At 46.4% G+C, this 13,933-nt stretch overlaps 1 protein-coding gene across 1 annotated transcript in view; it reads right to left on the reverse strand.

The window, feature by feature from the left end:
• Positions 1-6,677: 6,677 nt before the first annotated feature.
• The window catches only part of GLRA1 (glycine receptor alpha 1), a 37,913-nt gene continuing 30,657 nt past the window's right edge, over positions 6,678-13,933 (reverse strand). The window contains exons 5-9 of the mRNA XM_054841827.1: positions 12,819-12,901; positions 12,014-12,151; positions 11,285-11,499; positions 10,463-10,609; positions 6,678-6,992 (exon numbers count right to left, since the gene is read on the reverse strand). Of these exons, the coding sequence (XP_054697802.1) occupies positions 6,678-6,992; positions 10,463-10,609; positions 11,285-11,499; positions 12,014-12,151; positions 12,819-12,901 (898 nt within the window). The remainder of the gene's footprint in view (positions 6,993-10,462; positions 10,610-11,284; positions 11,500-12,013; positions 12,152-12,818; positions 12,902-13,933) is intronic.

Consider the following 13,933-nt stretch of genomic DNA (forward strand, 5'->3'; position numbering starts at 1 on the left):
GCACAGCCTGCAACCCCCAGCAGTGATGCTTTAAATGCTGATGGGATTAAGCCAACATGAAGCCATCCCTGCCTTCCCCCAAAGCAGCAACAGCACCTTGTGCTGAATCTGTTCCCAGTGCCTGCGCTCTCCCTGTGTGTGGCCTGGGTCAAACCCTGGCTAACCCATCTCCAGCACTGTTGGGAGCCAGCCCTATCCCAGGATGGGCTTCAGCATTCTGTCTATAATAGACCCAGAAGCAGGAGTATCACAAACATAAGCCTCCCTTACAATTTCTACTTGGAAGTAAAGTGCATGAGGACTGCAACTTAGGTTTGCTAAACTTGGTCATGACTACTTAATACAATCTTGTAATTCCTGCTGCCAGCTTTGACTCTTGCATCATACCTGTGAGTGCTGACTGCCCTGGATGCCAGGAGGAGACAGTGATGTGGCATGCAAACAAACATCTCCTATTGCTTTTTCTTTTCCTTCACCTTCTCTTCCAGTCTATGCCAGGATCCCTATTTGACAATTTAACCAGTAATTTCTTCTGCTAGGTGCTGAAATCATCCCTCTCTTTATAGACTGCCATGTGGTTTGTGTCCTTTACCATGTTACAGTACCAGAAGCTTTGGTCCTTTGCTGGCAGCATGATGCTGGGACATCATGATAGAATGAGGGTAGAGATGAACCAGGAAAGCTGCAGACCCTACAACTGAAAAGGTCAGCCTTCCTGTGCATAGGATGCCTGCTGAAGGGACATCATAGGTTGGGATTCCTCACCTGGCTCAGCCTGTGCTCTCCTCATTACCAAGCTAACTCTAGTATCTCTAGTCCAGGCTGTGCATGTCAGTGTTCCCTCAGCATGGGATCACCTGAGGGCATCACCCAAGGGCTGCTCACCCCAGCAATTCAGAGGAGAATGACTCACCTAGTGCAAGCACCAGCACCTCCCCATCAGCTGCAGGCAGAGCCTGGATTAGCTCTGAGCAGATGCCCTGTGCAAAATGTACAACAGCTCCTTACATGTTGCCTGGTTCACAACAGCTTATTTCTTCTGGCACCCTCTGTTACATGCCACAGTAGAAGGAGACTGGGCATATAAGAGCCTGATTTCCAATAAAGAGCTGCTATATAGCTGGGTCACTGAAAAACATGGAGGTCTACAGGGATAATAGCCAAAAAAATCTGCTTTCTGACTTATGCTGCTTTGCTTTCACACGGAGCATAGTCAAAAGAGACCTTGTTGGCTACCCTCGCATTCCCCAGGAGTCCTCCTCATGCATGCTTTCCTATGAGAGCACTTCCCTGGTAACTCTTTTACCCTGCCTGCTTAGGAGAAATGGTTTTATTCACGTATTTTGCCCTGTGTTTCCCAAGACACCTATCTGTGCCAAGCCCTTCAAAGGATGCAAAGCTGAGGAACTTAGTCCCATAGAAATAAAAGTTCAGGTGGTGAAGGGAGAGAGATGGACACAGAAAAATGCAATATACTTGAAGAAAGAGCCTTGTCTAGATTCATTTGAGCAAGAGCGATGTGCAACTGCCCTTAAGAAAGAATTGTTGAGGAGGAGGAGATGAGGGAATGGGAAGGCTTAAAGGACCTGAAGTAATTTTGAAGATGCTAAAATTAATGAATGTTAGCTTCTACTTTGGTGCTCATCCTAGCACCCTGAACAACAATCAAGTGTCTCAATTTTCTGCTTAAGTAGTATACTGTCTCCATACAAATGATGGAAATCTATCGAAGCAGGAGACACACAAGATACCCTTTCGGAAGAAGACAGGAGAGTGTAGGTGCTTTCTAGCAGGGAAGGGATCAGATACTTCTGTCTCTGAACTGAGCTCTGTGGGATGCTCCAGCAGGGCAGGATCTGCTTGCAGTTACCCAGAGAGATGCACGATGTCCAGCTGGCAGGCAGTGGCCCCAGACCTGCAGCCGCACTGGTAGGGTTGGATTTTGAGGGAGAAGGGGTCTGTGTTATGCTGTCTACTGCTACTGGAGGCAAGGTTTTAGAGTAAGGAATGGGTTATTGAAAGAGATTGTCTGTCTTTGGCACAGGGATAAGAACTATGTTTTATTAAGGAATAGTAGTACGGTACAAAAATATGATTATATAAAATCCATGGAAAAATATGGCACCATTTAAAATAGCCTTTTCTCCTTTCATATGTTCCTTTCTGTTTAAAAATGTATATTGTAAGTATTTCTAATCTCTTTTTCTACCAGCGTTAGGAAACCAAGCAAGGTCTTCAAATTACAGTCAAGATAAAGGACAACCAATAGCATACTTTGAATTGTCTTGGATTTGCCTTAAAGATCTTCAGAAGAGGCAGAAGAAAAAGAAAAAAAACTTTTGGGAAAGTCTGGGGTAAGCAAAAAAATGTTTCTGATCACAGGACTTGAGAATATTCAGTGTGGAAACTGTTTGATGCTTCTAGGAACAAAGTCCCCCAGCCTTGACCAGCCAAGGCTTCTAGGACAGGAGGAATGGGGGCACTACCAAACCCATGGAGCAAATAACCCTGCCCGTGTGTTTAAAGGCAAGTGGGTGCTTTGCCAGGGTCAAGGCTAAGCCTTGCAGTCTGTAGCAGACCATGTGCTTACTGGTCTGTCCTGGACTCTCCTCAGCACCTCCCTCAGATGGTACTGGCATCCCACATGGAAAGCTGCTTTAATCAGGAATTAAATTGGGAAAAACTCATCTACCTGACTAAAAGAATATTAAGTTTATCCTACTTTTTTTTTCTTTTCCACAGTTATATGTGAAGAAAAATAATTTCTGCTTATGAAGTGATACATTTCCAGCAACATCTGGAAATAATATTGTTTGGGATAAAGCTCTCATTCCAAAGAGTCCAAGTGAATTAGGACCCTGCTTTTTCTCTTTACTGCCAGATTGACTGCTGTCTGTTATATTCAGAGGATTTGCTTTTGAGCCTTGCTCTTAACAAGACCTCACTATTACAGAGTTAAATTTCATTAATATGCCTGGAAGATACTACTCTGTAATACGAAATCCTATACATTCTTACTAATAAATATAATTGCTGGCACTATTAAAGTAGCCTGCTTTGGAGATGAGATAGGTTGTCAGAGCAAGTTCTGTTGCAATACAGAGACTAAACACAGCCTAGTACAAATGGAGAAAAATATTTGATTTTAAAAACTGCACAGACTTGCCAGGGGCTCTTAGGACAGTCTAAGGTTTTTTCCACGTGGTGAAACTGTCTGGCAGGATGTTTGTGGGACAACCATCTCAGCACCATCAGACTCTTGCCAAGACGCCAGCATGTTTCACGTTGGGATGTGAGCGCTGCTCGCTGTCACCATGCAGGCAGCCCTGGGGCTGGAAAATGGCCCAAATGGAAACTGGCTGCTTAATGAAGAGAAAATAATACTGCTTATGGTGAGCATCAAACATGCCTAGTGGTTGGCAGAGTTGAACTAGATGCAAAGGCAGGCTGGTAAGCATGTAATTCTTATTTCAGTCCCTGAACTCCCATGGGCTCCACAAGGAGCTGAAGTACTTCTGTATGAGCAGGAAATGCAAGCATCTTCCTGATTATTTCTAGTCCTTAATTTGCCTTCCACTGGCCTCGCTCAGTGCCAAGAATTGATGCTGGAGCTCTGGTGAAGCAGTAACTGTGAGCTTATCTGCATTGCCGAGCAGTAGGTCTAGGATGAACATGGGATTCCTCTTCGGTCTTGAGGCCCTTCTCTAAGCTGGAGCAGAATGAAGTCAGGTGGGAACATGTTCCTTCTCCTTGCCCTGGTCTTGCCCTTGGGATGTAGGATCAAAACTGACTTGGGTGGGAGGATGGTGCACAGGATTTGTTGACAACCTGTAGGCAACTCCCTAGAGCAGTTCCAGTTAGGAAGGAAACCCACAGCCCTGCAGCTGGCTGTGCCCTGGTGAGCCATCCCAGGTAGCCTGAGGAGACCGAGAAGTTGTATGAACTATGACCAAATTGCCTGACTCCTGGGCATAGGAGGCAGGACCTTTTTTGCCCAAATGACAGCAGTTTGCGGTTGTTCCCCTGTGTGAGCAAGGAGCTGCAGTGCATGGGCTGCCAAGCATCTGCCCTGCTGCCGGGCAGAGAGGGGAATTCCCTGGATTTGCTCCTTCATCTCAGACAAGGACGCACCGTTCAGAGCAATTGCACAACCTGCCATTGGCACGACCGGCCGTCGCGCATGCAGGGAGAGTTCAATAATTTAGCAAGCAAAACCAGAGCCAGCAGCAGGTTTGGGCTCCAGCCAAGGCTCGGAAAGTTATCCTAGCATCAAATAACGGTTCTGCTCGACAGCTTGAGATCTCCCTTCTTGGGAAAACACGGTCTGTTGGGGGAAGGAGAAATCCTCAGCCCACAGGTTTTCTGCTGCTCCAATCAAGGGAAGGGGGGAAGGGGCTTATGTACTGGTTCACACTGGTATCGCATAACCTTTCCCTGTCTCAGCAGTGTAAAGGGAGTCAGAAAGCCAGGTGGCCTTTGCCAAAATGTTAGGAAATATTCCCATTTGCCCTAGTCCACTCAGTGACCATCATGTGTTTTTTTCTTTTTTTCCTCTCCTTTTTTTTCCTTGTTGTTCATATCCTTTGTTTCTTTTTTCTTTTTTTTTTTTTTTTTTAAACAAAGTGTATTAGTGCTGGTGAAAGGTGCTGAATTGGCAACCTCAGAGATGGGTGTCCCTCTTCCCAGCCCAGGAGAGCCCTGGTGCTTTCTCTGGGCTTCCTCCTCTTGGCACCGACCCTGTGCTAGAACAGCTCGCAGGTTCCTGTGCTCCACTGCCCTCTCCCATAGCTGCCTCTTGCTGCACTGGTTGGGAGACCCGTGGCTGACCATAGGCTTCCACCTTCCATCCCAGGCTTGGATGGTGCTGACCTGGGCCAGACTGGACCTGACAGTGCTGGAGCGTGTTTTGCTGTGAGCTGCTCTGGGGGATGCAGCTTCTGCAAGCAGGAACCTGTTTGTTCCTCGAGCAAGCATCTTATCTGCAGCCTGGGTCAGCTGAGGTCCAGTCCTGAGCATGAGACAGGAGTGGGGGGAGAGGAGGGAGAGTGGAAGCACCCCTTGGGTGCCACTTATCTCTCTGTCTTCATTTAGTGCCTAATTCAGACCTGACCCCAAGTGCTTCAGTGCAGACTGATTGTCTCCCTTTCGTACTGTCTTTTACCCGCCTTGCTAAAGTGCAAACGAACGCGACTGAACCGCCCCGGGTTCTGCAGCACAGCTCACGCCCAGGTCCCAGAGAGGCAAGTGGGGCATCGAGCCCTTGACTTGCCCACGTCAGTCCTGAGCCAGGCTTTTGAATAACACCCTGGAGGCGTTTAGCGCATCGTCCCCAAATGCAATGCCAACCTGTGCTACCGCTTGGCCAAAGGGAAACCCCTTTGCTGACCCATTCCCACCTCCCTCCCCCCTTCCCCATCCCCACCAAACTGTGCCAGCCTGCCCTGGGACTCTGCTGGGCAGCAGAGAAGGGCAAAGCAACCTGTTCTATCTTCCTATCCACATTAAAGCTAAATGCAGCACCAAAATACATACAAAAATAGAGTTTTGGGTCCATCGACCCAGCTTCGCTATTAATATTACCGCTATGAAATGTCTGAAAATAAGAGCTGCTCTCTCTGTACACACCTTTCCCCCCCCCCCCCCCCCTTACCGACAGTATTGCCGTTCGCCCGGTCCTGTCGCAACAAGGCATGGATATGCCTGTTTTCTCTATATTTTAAATATAACTTCTGTTTTAACTCATTCAACACTTCCCCCGTTGTAAACAAACATGGCAGAAAGGGGTTTGGAGACACAAAAAAAAGAAAAAGAGCTGTTTTAAAAATCCTTCATACTTTCTAGTGTTCTGAATAGTATTTCTGACTCCTGGGACTCAAATCCTGTCAGGTCATTTAAAAGGACAGACGGTACCTGCGATTTCTGATGAAGGCCCTGATGTCCTTCTTGCATTTCCTATTGGATGCTCTCTGATGGGGATGAGAGAGATAATGTATTTGCTTTCCTCTATCCAAAAGTCACAAAGTGTTTGATCAGCAAACCCGTGACTAAAAAAAGTAAATATATAAAATGAACAACTACCCACAGCCTCTTTCTTAAGTTTCCCCATCTATCCAGTTTTCAAAGTGCAAAACCTAGACACGCATAGAATTATTTTCTGTTTGGTTTTTTTTTTTCCCTTTTGTTAGGGCTTTTCTTCCCCACGTGCTTGACTGGTATGGCCTTTCTATAGCAAAAGTCAGATAAAGCGTAATTGCAGTCGTTCCTGCACATGGAATTATGAATCATTCCAGTGACTTGAGAATCTAAGCTGTTAATACGTTAAAAAAAGGAATTTTTTTATCTTTTTTTTGATTGTTTTCTTTTTGCATTATAATTAAGCATGAATATATATTAATATATTACACTGCTTGGATTGCAGCTGGAGCAATCCAAACCTTCCTATGCCGTAAAACTAACCCCCACCCTGCACTTCCCAGATCAAGAGCTTTTTTTTCTCCTCCCTGTGCTGGTTATCCTCAGTTCAAATGATTAAAAGTCCCTCCCAGCCCCCCTCCCCCCCCTTTTTTTTTTTTTTTTTTTTTAGTAAATATTGCCACATTCTTAAATTCATGCATTGCTGCATTGCTATTGCACATATATAAAGGATTGCTCGCTCCCTCCCAGCTGCCCCCCTTCCCTCACTGGTTGTGCACATCCTCTCTGCGGACAATCTTGTAGATGATCCAGTAGAAAATGTTGAAGATGAGGAATGCCATGGGGAAGCCGATGCGTGAGATCTTGTCGATCTTCTTGGCTCGCTGAATGAAGAGCTTTCGCATCTCCTCGGGGGAGCGGGATGGCGGGGGAACTGGGTTGGCTGTGTTGTTGTTGTTGGCACCCTTGACGGAGATGCCGTCCTTGGCTTGTAGGCAAGCTGGTCCCATCCCGTAGGCAGTGAAGTTGAACCTGCCTTCACCAGCTTCGTCCTCCTGAAACAGATTCAGCATGGGACTCTACTTAAAATGAGATATAGACAGTGCACCCTCGCTATAAGGCTCTCCACTGACAGCTCCCTGCTCTGCAAGGGAAAGACACCTCTGTCATGCCCCGACCTCAGCGCCCTTGGACAAACCCTCTGCTCTTGGGAGATCAGCCTTATAGAGGGGTGCCAGCTGTGTGATGCACAGATGCAAATCAGGGGATCCAGGCACCCCATGGAGAACAGGACTGACTTCCACCCCATTGGGGTCTTTGACATACTTGAAGGGTTTATGGTACTGCTTTCATTTTTCCAACTGCATCCCCTGTTTTGCTTCTGCCTCTCCCTCCCCCCCCCCCATCAGCACCTTCTTTGCTTTGCCTATGCGGTGTCAGCTTGCCCAGAAGGAGTGGGCTCCATGTAACTCACATAGTTCAAGCCACGGCGTGTGACTTCCTACGGAGTTACATGGACACGCAGGCGCTGAGACCTGTCCAGGAAAAGACCTCTGCAGACAACGTGCAACCAGCCGTCCGCTCGCCTGCCCATAGGACCCCACAGCCCCTCCCCACTAGCCATCTTTTAGGTGAGGTGCCCTTCTGTGCATCAACAGTAAGACGTGGCTGGTTATGCTAATTCCAATTACTGAGTAAGAAAAATAATTTATTTTCCAGTCTAAAGGCAAATGTTATTGCTGGTTTTTGGTGGGGGCCTTGCAGGCTGCTCAGAACAATTTAGCCCTATTTTACCAAACACGGGCATGTAATCACAGGAAAACTCAAGTCTGGCCAAAGTAATACAACCAATGAGTTGCAGAGGCAGGGTCAGAAACCCAAGTCTCTTGCCTACAGGTCAGTGAGGCTAATTGGCACTAATTATCTGTCATGGGGGCTGACCCACACTGTGTCCCCCAGTGCTGACCTACTGACCCCCTCCTTTGTACCCCACCTGCCCAGTGTGCCCTGCTGCCCCTTCCTCTCTTTTTTACAGAGTGTCTTTTCTGGATGGCCCCTGTATCGAGCGGGTAGCTGCGTGGGATGGAGGAGCAGAAGGAAGAGCACGCCGGCATATCTGAGCAAAGCAAAACAATCCAAATAAATTCAAGCCTTCTTTCTTTGGGGTTTTTTTTGGTGGGTGGTTTTGGTTTTTTTTTTTTGTTTGTTTTGTTTTGTTTGGGGAGAGGGTGGCAAGCTGGTGAGTTGTGTGACCTACCAGCAGTCTTGTTTCAGAGTCCTGGCTAATTCAAATTTGCAGGCCTTTGGGTAATTCTTTCCTGCTCTGATTGTGTCCCCTTGGTGTATCTCTGGTCCCTGGCATCTGAGACTTGACAATCCTTAAATGTCTTTGCCTCCTAACAATGCCTCTGTGAGGAGACAGTGCTCTGGTTGGGGAAACTGAGGCACCAAAAATTAGGACCCAGCTGTTCTCAGGGCTGACTGAGTCCAGGTGCTGATGATCTAGTAAGAAACACTTGGTGAGCTAGGAGTCAAGGTTCACAGAAATTCTTCTCTTGGAGAGAATTTTTCAGTTAAAAGGCTGATTTTCTGATGAGAAGCAATGCAGGAGTTCTACTGTACGGGTGGCCAGAACCTGCACTGCGGAGGAGGCACTGGCATGAGGGTGGATGGGGACCTGGAGGGGTTTTGATTTGGGCAGACCTAATAAATGTGGACATGGGCTGGTCCAGTCCCCAGCTGCCTCCACCAGCATGTACCACTGCAACATCCCACTTATTTTTAGCCCGGCATGTTATACCTAAACTAGCAGAGCTACCCAGGCAAGTCAGGACATTGGGACAGAGCAATTAGGATCTTTGGCAGCTGCACTAATCCATTTGCATATTTGCAGTCAGCTCCTAGTTTTCTGATGAGCCTGCAAACCTTGTTCATTTTGCTTTTGCAAGTGTTTTTGTTTATGCTTTGTTCCAATTAAACTGCTGTGAGATTGGGTAGGGATTGTAATAGCAGCCTTGTGTTCAATGGAACATCTCTGGCAAATATCTTTTAAACTCATCTGTATATTAGTGGCTTTTTTCTCCTTATTGTTTTATCAACAGAACAATCTGCATGCAACAGCACAGATCCAGAGACAGGATGTCTGAATTTAGATGAAGAGATAAAAGCACTATGAGGCACCCTTGTTGGGTGGTTTTAGCTTTGGCTCTATTCAGTAGGCTGCGTTTTCTGAACCAAAACTGCCTCGGTTGATTTTGAGATGGCAGTGTCTTGCTCTGGCCGGACAAAACCAATGAGTGCTGATGGTCTCATCTGTTACTTCTTTTCCCTTGCATTTGTTCAACACTTTTCATCCCTGGTCCTGACTGGGCTGGGGATGAGTGAACAATTATCTCCTGTTTTGCAGATAGAACAACTGAAGCAGAAAGAGGCAAATCTACAAGGAGACAGGGATTCCCGCTCCTTAGCCCCCACTGCTTGCTGGAATGGTGGCAGTTCTCCAAGCACACGCTGTGAACTGCTGTAGGACAGGTTAGACCCTGGGAAGGACTTTTAATGGCTGGGACAGTGAAGCAATGGAATGGGGGGGAGTAGGGAGTGTCTCTGGGTGGGGTAGATCACGGAGGGCTCTTTAAAATAGAGGGTAGGCAAATACCTGTGAGGAATATTTTAGGCAGACCTTGGTGCTCTCCTAGGGGCTCTCTTGAGATTCCCATCAGAAAAATGTTCTGTGTTTTTCTTTCTTAGCAAATTTACTGGCCTTTTAATGCGAGCTTGAGGGCAGCCTCTCAGGCTGGTGCTGAAAATTTGATACCACCTACCCGATTCTACTAGTTAATTAAGAACAATTTTTAAGTGTCTTTGCTCTTGTGATTACAATCACCTTTATGTTTCTTTCTAGTGCATCCTGTGAGGTGAAATCTTTGCTCTGGTACCTCAGCCTAAAAGCTAGCAGAGTCCAGGCTGCAGGAGATGTGTGTCTATGTGATGCATGCTGCTCGAGTTGGTGTCAGTCATGGCGAGTAAGCACGGAGCGAGGCTAAGGCTGAGAATAATGCTGTTTTCCTTCGAGAGGAATTTGCAGTCAGTCTGAGAAGCAGATGCTTTTGAACATGGAGATGACAGAATCAAAAGAGGTGTCACTTACCTCCGGGCTAATGTAGGCTGTCTTGTTGGGGGATGCTGTTCTCTGATAGACATCCCTCACACCTCCCTGCCTGCCTCCCCCCGGCCCTCACTGTGTCTTCTGAAGAGGAGAACTCAGACCAGAACATTGCTGTGTGAAAATTGTTCTGTTGAGAACGGCCCTTTTGGCTTAGGCCACTTGGCTAGCTAACAAAACCCAGCTTGCTAGACTCCTGGGGTCAGCAAGACTGTTAGAAGAGACACAATTCACTGAGGTAGTGCTGCTTTTTGATGTGTGACCCTCTTTAACACCTGGCCATATACTGACGACTTCCCTGGGAGTTAGTGGCTCGGTTCAGTTGACCATGTAGTGATGTTCTGCTGGGACAGATTCCAGCTGTGTCATTCATGCTTTATGTATTACCTTATGGTGCCTCCTCTTCCTTCTGAACCTGAGCAGCTCTTTGTGCTGCCGAGACACAAAGTTGACAGCAGCGTACTCTAGAAGTGCAGAGAACACAAACAGCAAGCACACGGCCATCCAGATGTCTATGGCCTTCACGTAGGACACCTAGGAGTCAGAGACAGAGTGAGATGGCATGGCTTCTTCACCCAAATGCCTTTTTGCTTGCTATTTTACATGTTACTCCCAAGGTAAGGCATTGATCAATCCATTATATAGTTCACATCTGCTCCTGGATACCAAAATCTAGCTCATTTAACATGAATGTATTATCAGGCCACTGAAACTGCTCCTGGGCTCTTAAGCAGCAATAATTCCACAGTTTTTAATTTATCCGGGTCTTGATTGTGATGGTTTATATGCAAGGAAAATAGTAATCCAATCTGATCATACCAGAAGCCCTTCATAACAGGGAAATTAAGTACTATTATAAAAGTATGATGGTCAGGTGAGTAAAAAGCTAGAATGTAGAGTGCACATCCATGTGTGGTGGTTGCAGGGGTTTGTAAGGTACAGACCTCCTTGTTACTGGGATCTGTAGTGGATCCTGGAATCTTGGGGTGAGTGCTGAATCTTAGGGGAAGTTTTACTGCTAGTCATAGCAACTCTGCTAAAACTTTAGCACGAGGGTACTGGAATTTGTTCTGCTTGCTTTTGAACTGGTATAGGGCAATGGCAGAAGAATGGCTCTTGTGTTGAGCAGGAAGATCTATGTGGTGACTTATTTATGTGCTGTCCCCAGAAAGTACACGTTTTGTCCCTCTGTGAAGATGTGTTCCCTACCTTGGGCAGTGATGCTCGGGAACCAGAGCTCTGCGTGGTCATAGTGAGCACTGTGGTGATCCCCAGGCCAACACGAGCAGGTGCAGCATCCATATTGATCCAGAAGGAGATCCAGGACAGAATGACAATAAGGAGGCTGGGGATGTACATCTGGATCAAGTAATAGCCCATCTGCCGCTCCAGGTGGAAACGAGCTTCTATACAGGTGAACTTGCCTGAGAAAGATGGGAGATACATGGGAGACTACTGATAAGGCACGGTGAACCTCCTGTTTTCAGCTATTGTTTGGGGACTTTCCTTGCATTGCCTAGAACCAGAGTCTTGTTAGAGGAGGAAATTAACAGCTGTTGCCCAGTTCTGAAATACAAATGTACAACAAGAAAGCTCTTGGCAGTATGTCCTTTGTCACTTAAATTTCAACTGCTCCCTTGCATCAAAGGTAAAAGATGTTGTGAGAGAAGGTGCAGACCACACGCTCTTAAACTCATGCAGATGTTACTGGGGACAAGAAGGTTCCACACATTTGTGTCTGTTAGCTTTATATTGGCTATACATGTGTATATTTACTGGTAACATGTGTATGTGTATTCACATTTGTATTGTTCCTAGCCGTGTAGGACAAGGCTTCTATCACCAGAGTGCCGTCAGACATAGCAAGAGTCTCCGGCAAATGCACAGGCCTGAATTATTCTCTAATGAACCCAGCAGCTAAGGGTAAACAGCACTGACCTGTGTTGTAGTGCTTTGTGCAGTATCTCAAGTCTTTTTCTTCTTTGAGGATAAACTGAGGCAATGTCAGCCCATCGGCAACTTGCACGGCTCCTTTTTCTTGCCACTCAAATATGAGATCGTTCATTGTGTAGCCAACTGTTGGGGGGGGGACAAATACCATGTGACACATATTAAATACTGATCTGGAAAGGGACAAATTTTTAGAAGAGAGCTATGCTTGGAGGCAGGGACTTATCCTGGCCCTCCTTGGCAATGCTGTAAGAGATGGGATTTGGGTTGAGACAGAACTGCTTAAGCATATGGTAAAAACTAGGGTAATGACCTGCACTGGAGCTGTGACGACATGCGATGAATTGTCTGCAATAAATCACATTTCTCCTTGAATTTGGCTTGTTGAGCTGTTTGCTGTTTTTTCAAACTTGACCTCTTTCTCTGAATGAATTTGTTCATTGTCTTTCCCTCCTTTGGGATAAGTAACATGTACAAGGGGCAGATGTTCATCCAGAGAGAAAAATTCCCATTTACAGCTGAAAACACTTTCACCTTTCTCCTCCATAGTGAAAGGCCAATGTAAATACAAGCAAGCCAGGGCTTCTCTCGGGGGATCTTTTCAGGTTTGGCTTCTCTAGGAAATGTCACATGTGCCAAATGAATGAAAAATCCTGAGCAAGTGGTTCTTGAGTAAGCCTCCACAGAAGGCTGAACTGGGAATGGGTTGCAGATGGGGATGGAGATGGCAGGGGAGAGGGAGAGGGAAAACACATTGTCTCCTCTCCAGAATGGAGATGTACGGGGAACTCACAGCTTTCTAACTGCATGATGCACGTCTGCACATCCATGGGGAAGTTCTTCAGGTCCATGGGGCAGGCCAGAGTCAGCGTAATCCTGAAGAGAGAAGACAGCACAGGGGAATGCCAAACAGTTTGTGGTACCGATGAGGGAGCGAACCCCCTCAGACATCCAGTGTTGCAAACAGGCTGGTACCTTGCCCGAGACACACTGATGCGCTGGAGGGAATGACTCATTCACCTCTTCCCTGCCTGTGTTTTCACACGCAGTGTTGTAAATCATTAGAAATGCCGAGCATTTGGATCTGTGATATAACTCCCAGCAGAGTCACCTGCTGCAGATGGCGTTTCATTGCAATGTTGTTTTGGACTGTGCAGAACAAAGAGTTCCCACACCAAACAGTTTCTCTGCTTCTCTCTTAATTTTTTGCCTCAGGTTCACAACAGTCTGGATTAGCAGCAAGCCAAACCCCATCCTCTGGACCCCCCCAGATACATTTCTAGAGACTGGGACTGTTTGGAAATCTCTGAACAGAATGTTTCTGTGTCAGGAAAAAAAAAGAAACAAAAATCAAAACAAACCAACTTTGAACAAGATCACACATTACTGTGGGGGAAAAGAAAGAGTTTGGTGGGATTTTCTGTAGGGAAAATGCCCTGTGGTAAGTCAATATGGACCTCTGTATCTTCCTGAGTTCCTGCCGTGCCTCCTGAGACCTCTACTTTTGGCTGTCAAGCTCCATTTTCCACCAGGTGCAGGCTGCGTTTTCTGAGGTATATTGCTGTGCTGCCCTATACCGTGATCTATGCTCAAAATGTTTGTTTGGTTCAACAAGCTGATATTAAATGATTTGATTCCGATAGCTAGACTTGTGTTATTTGGTTTGATAATGCTGAAAATGCTGTTCCCTGAAGTGTTTAGATTTTTCAGCTTTTTGCCTTGATGTAGAAATAGCAAAATTTCCTGGGGGACAGAAATTGAATTTTTCAATCATCAGACCTACTAGAAACTTAGCAGGAGGGAAAGATATTTTAACTTAAATCCTGATGTTGGAGGAAATTCTCTGCTTGAGTTTAGAGGCATGTTGGGACAGACGATGTTGTGACAGTAGAAAGAATCGACCTGTTC

This window comes from Grus americana, chromosome 14, assembly GCF_028858705.1.
Source record: "Grus americana isolate bGruAme1 chromosome 14, bGruAme1.mat, whole genome shotgun sequence".
Taxonomy (NCBI): domain Eukaryota; kingdom Metazoa; phylum Chordata; class Aves; order Gruiformes; family Gruidae; genus Grus; species Grus americana.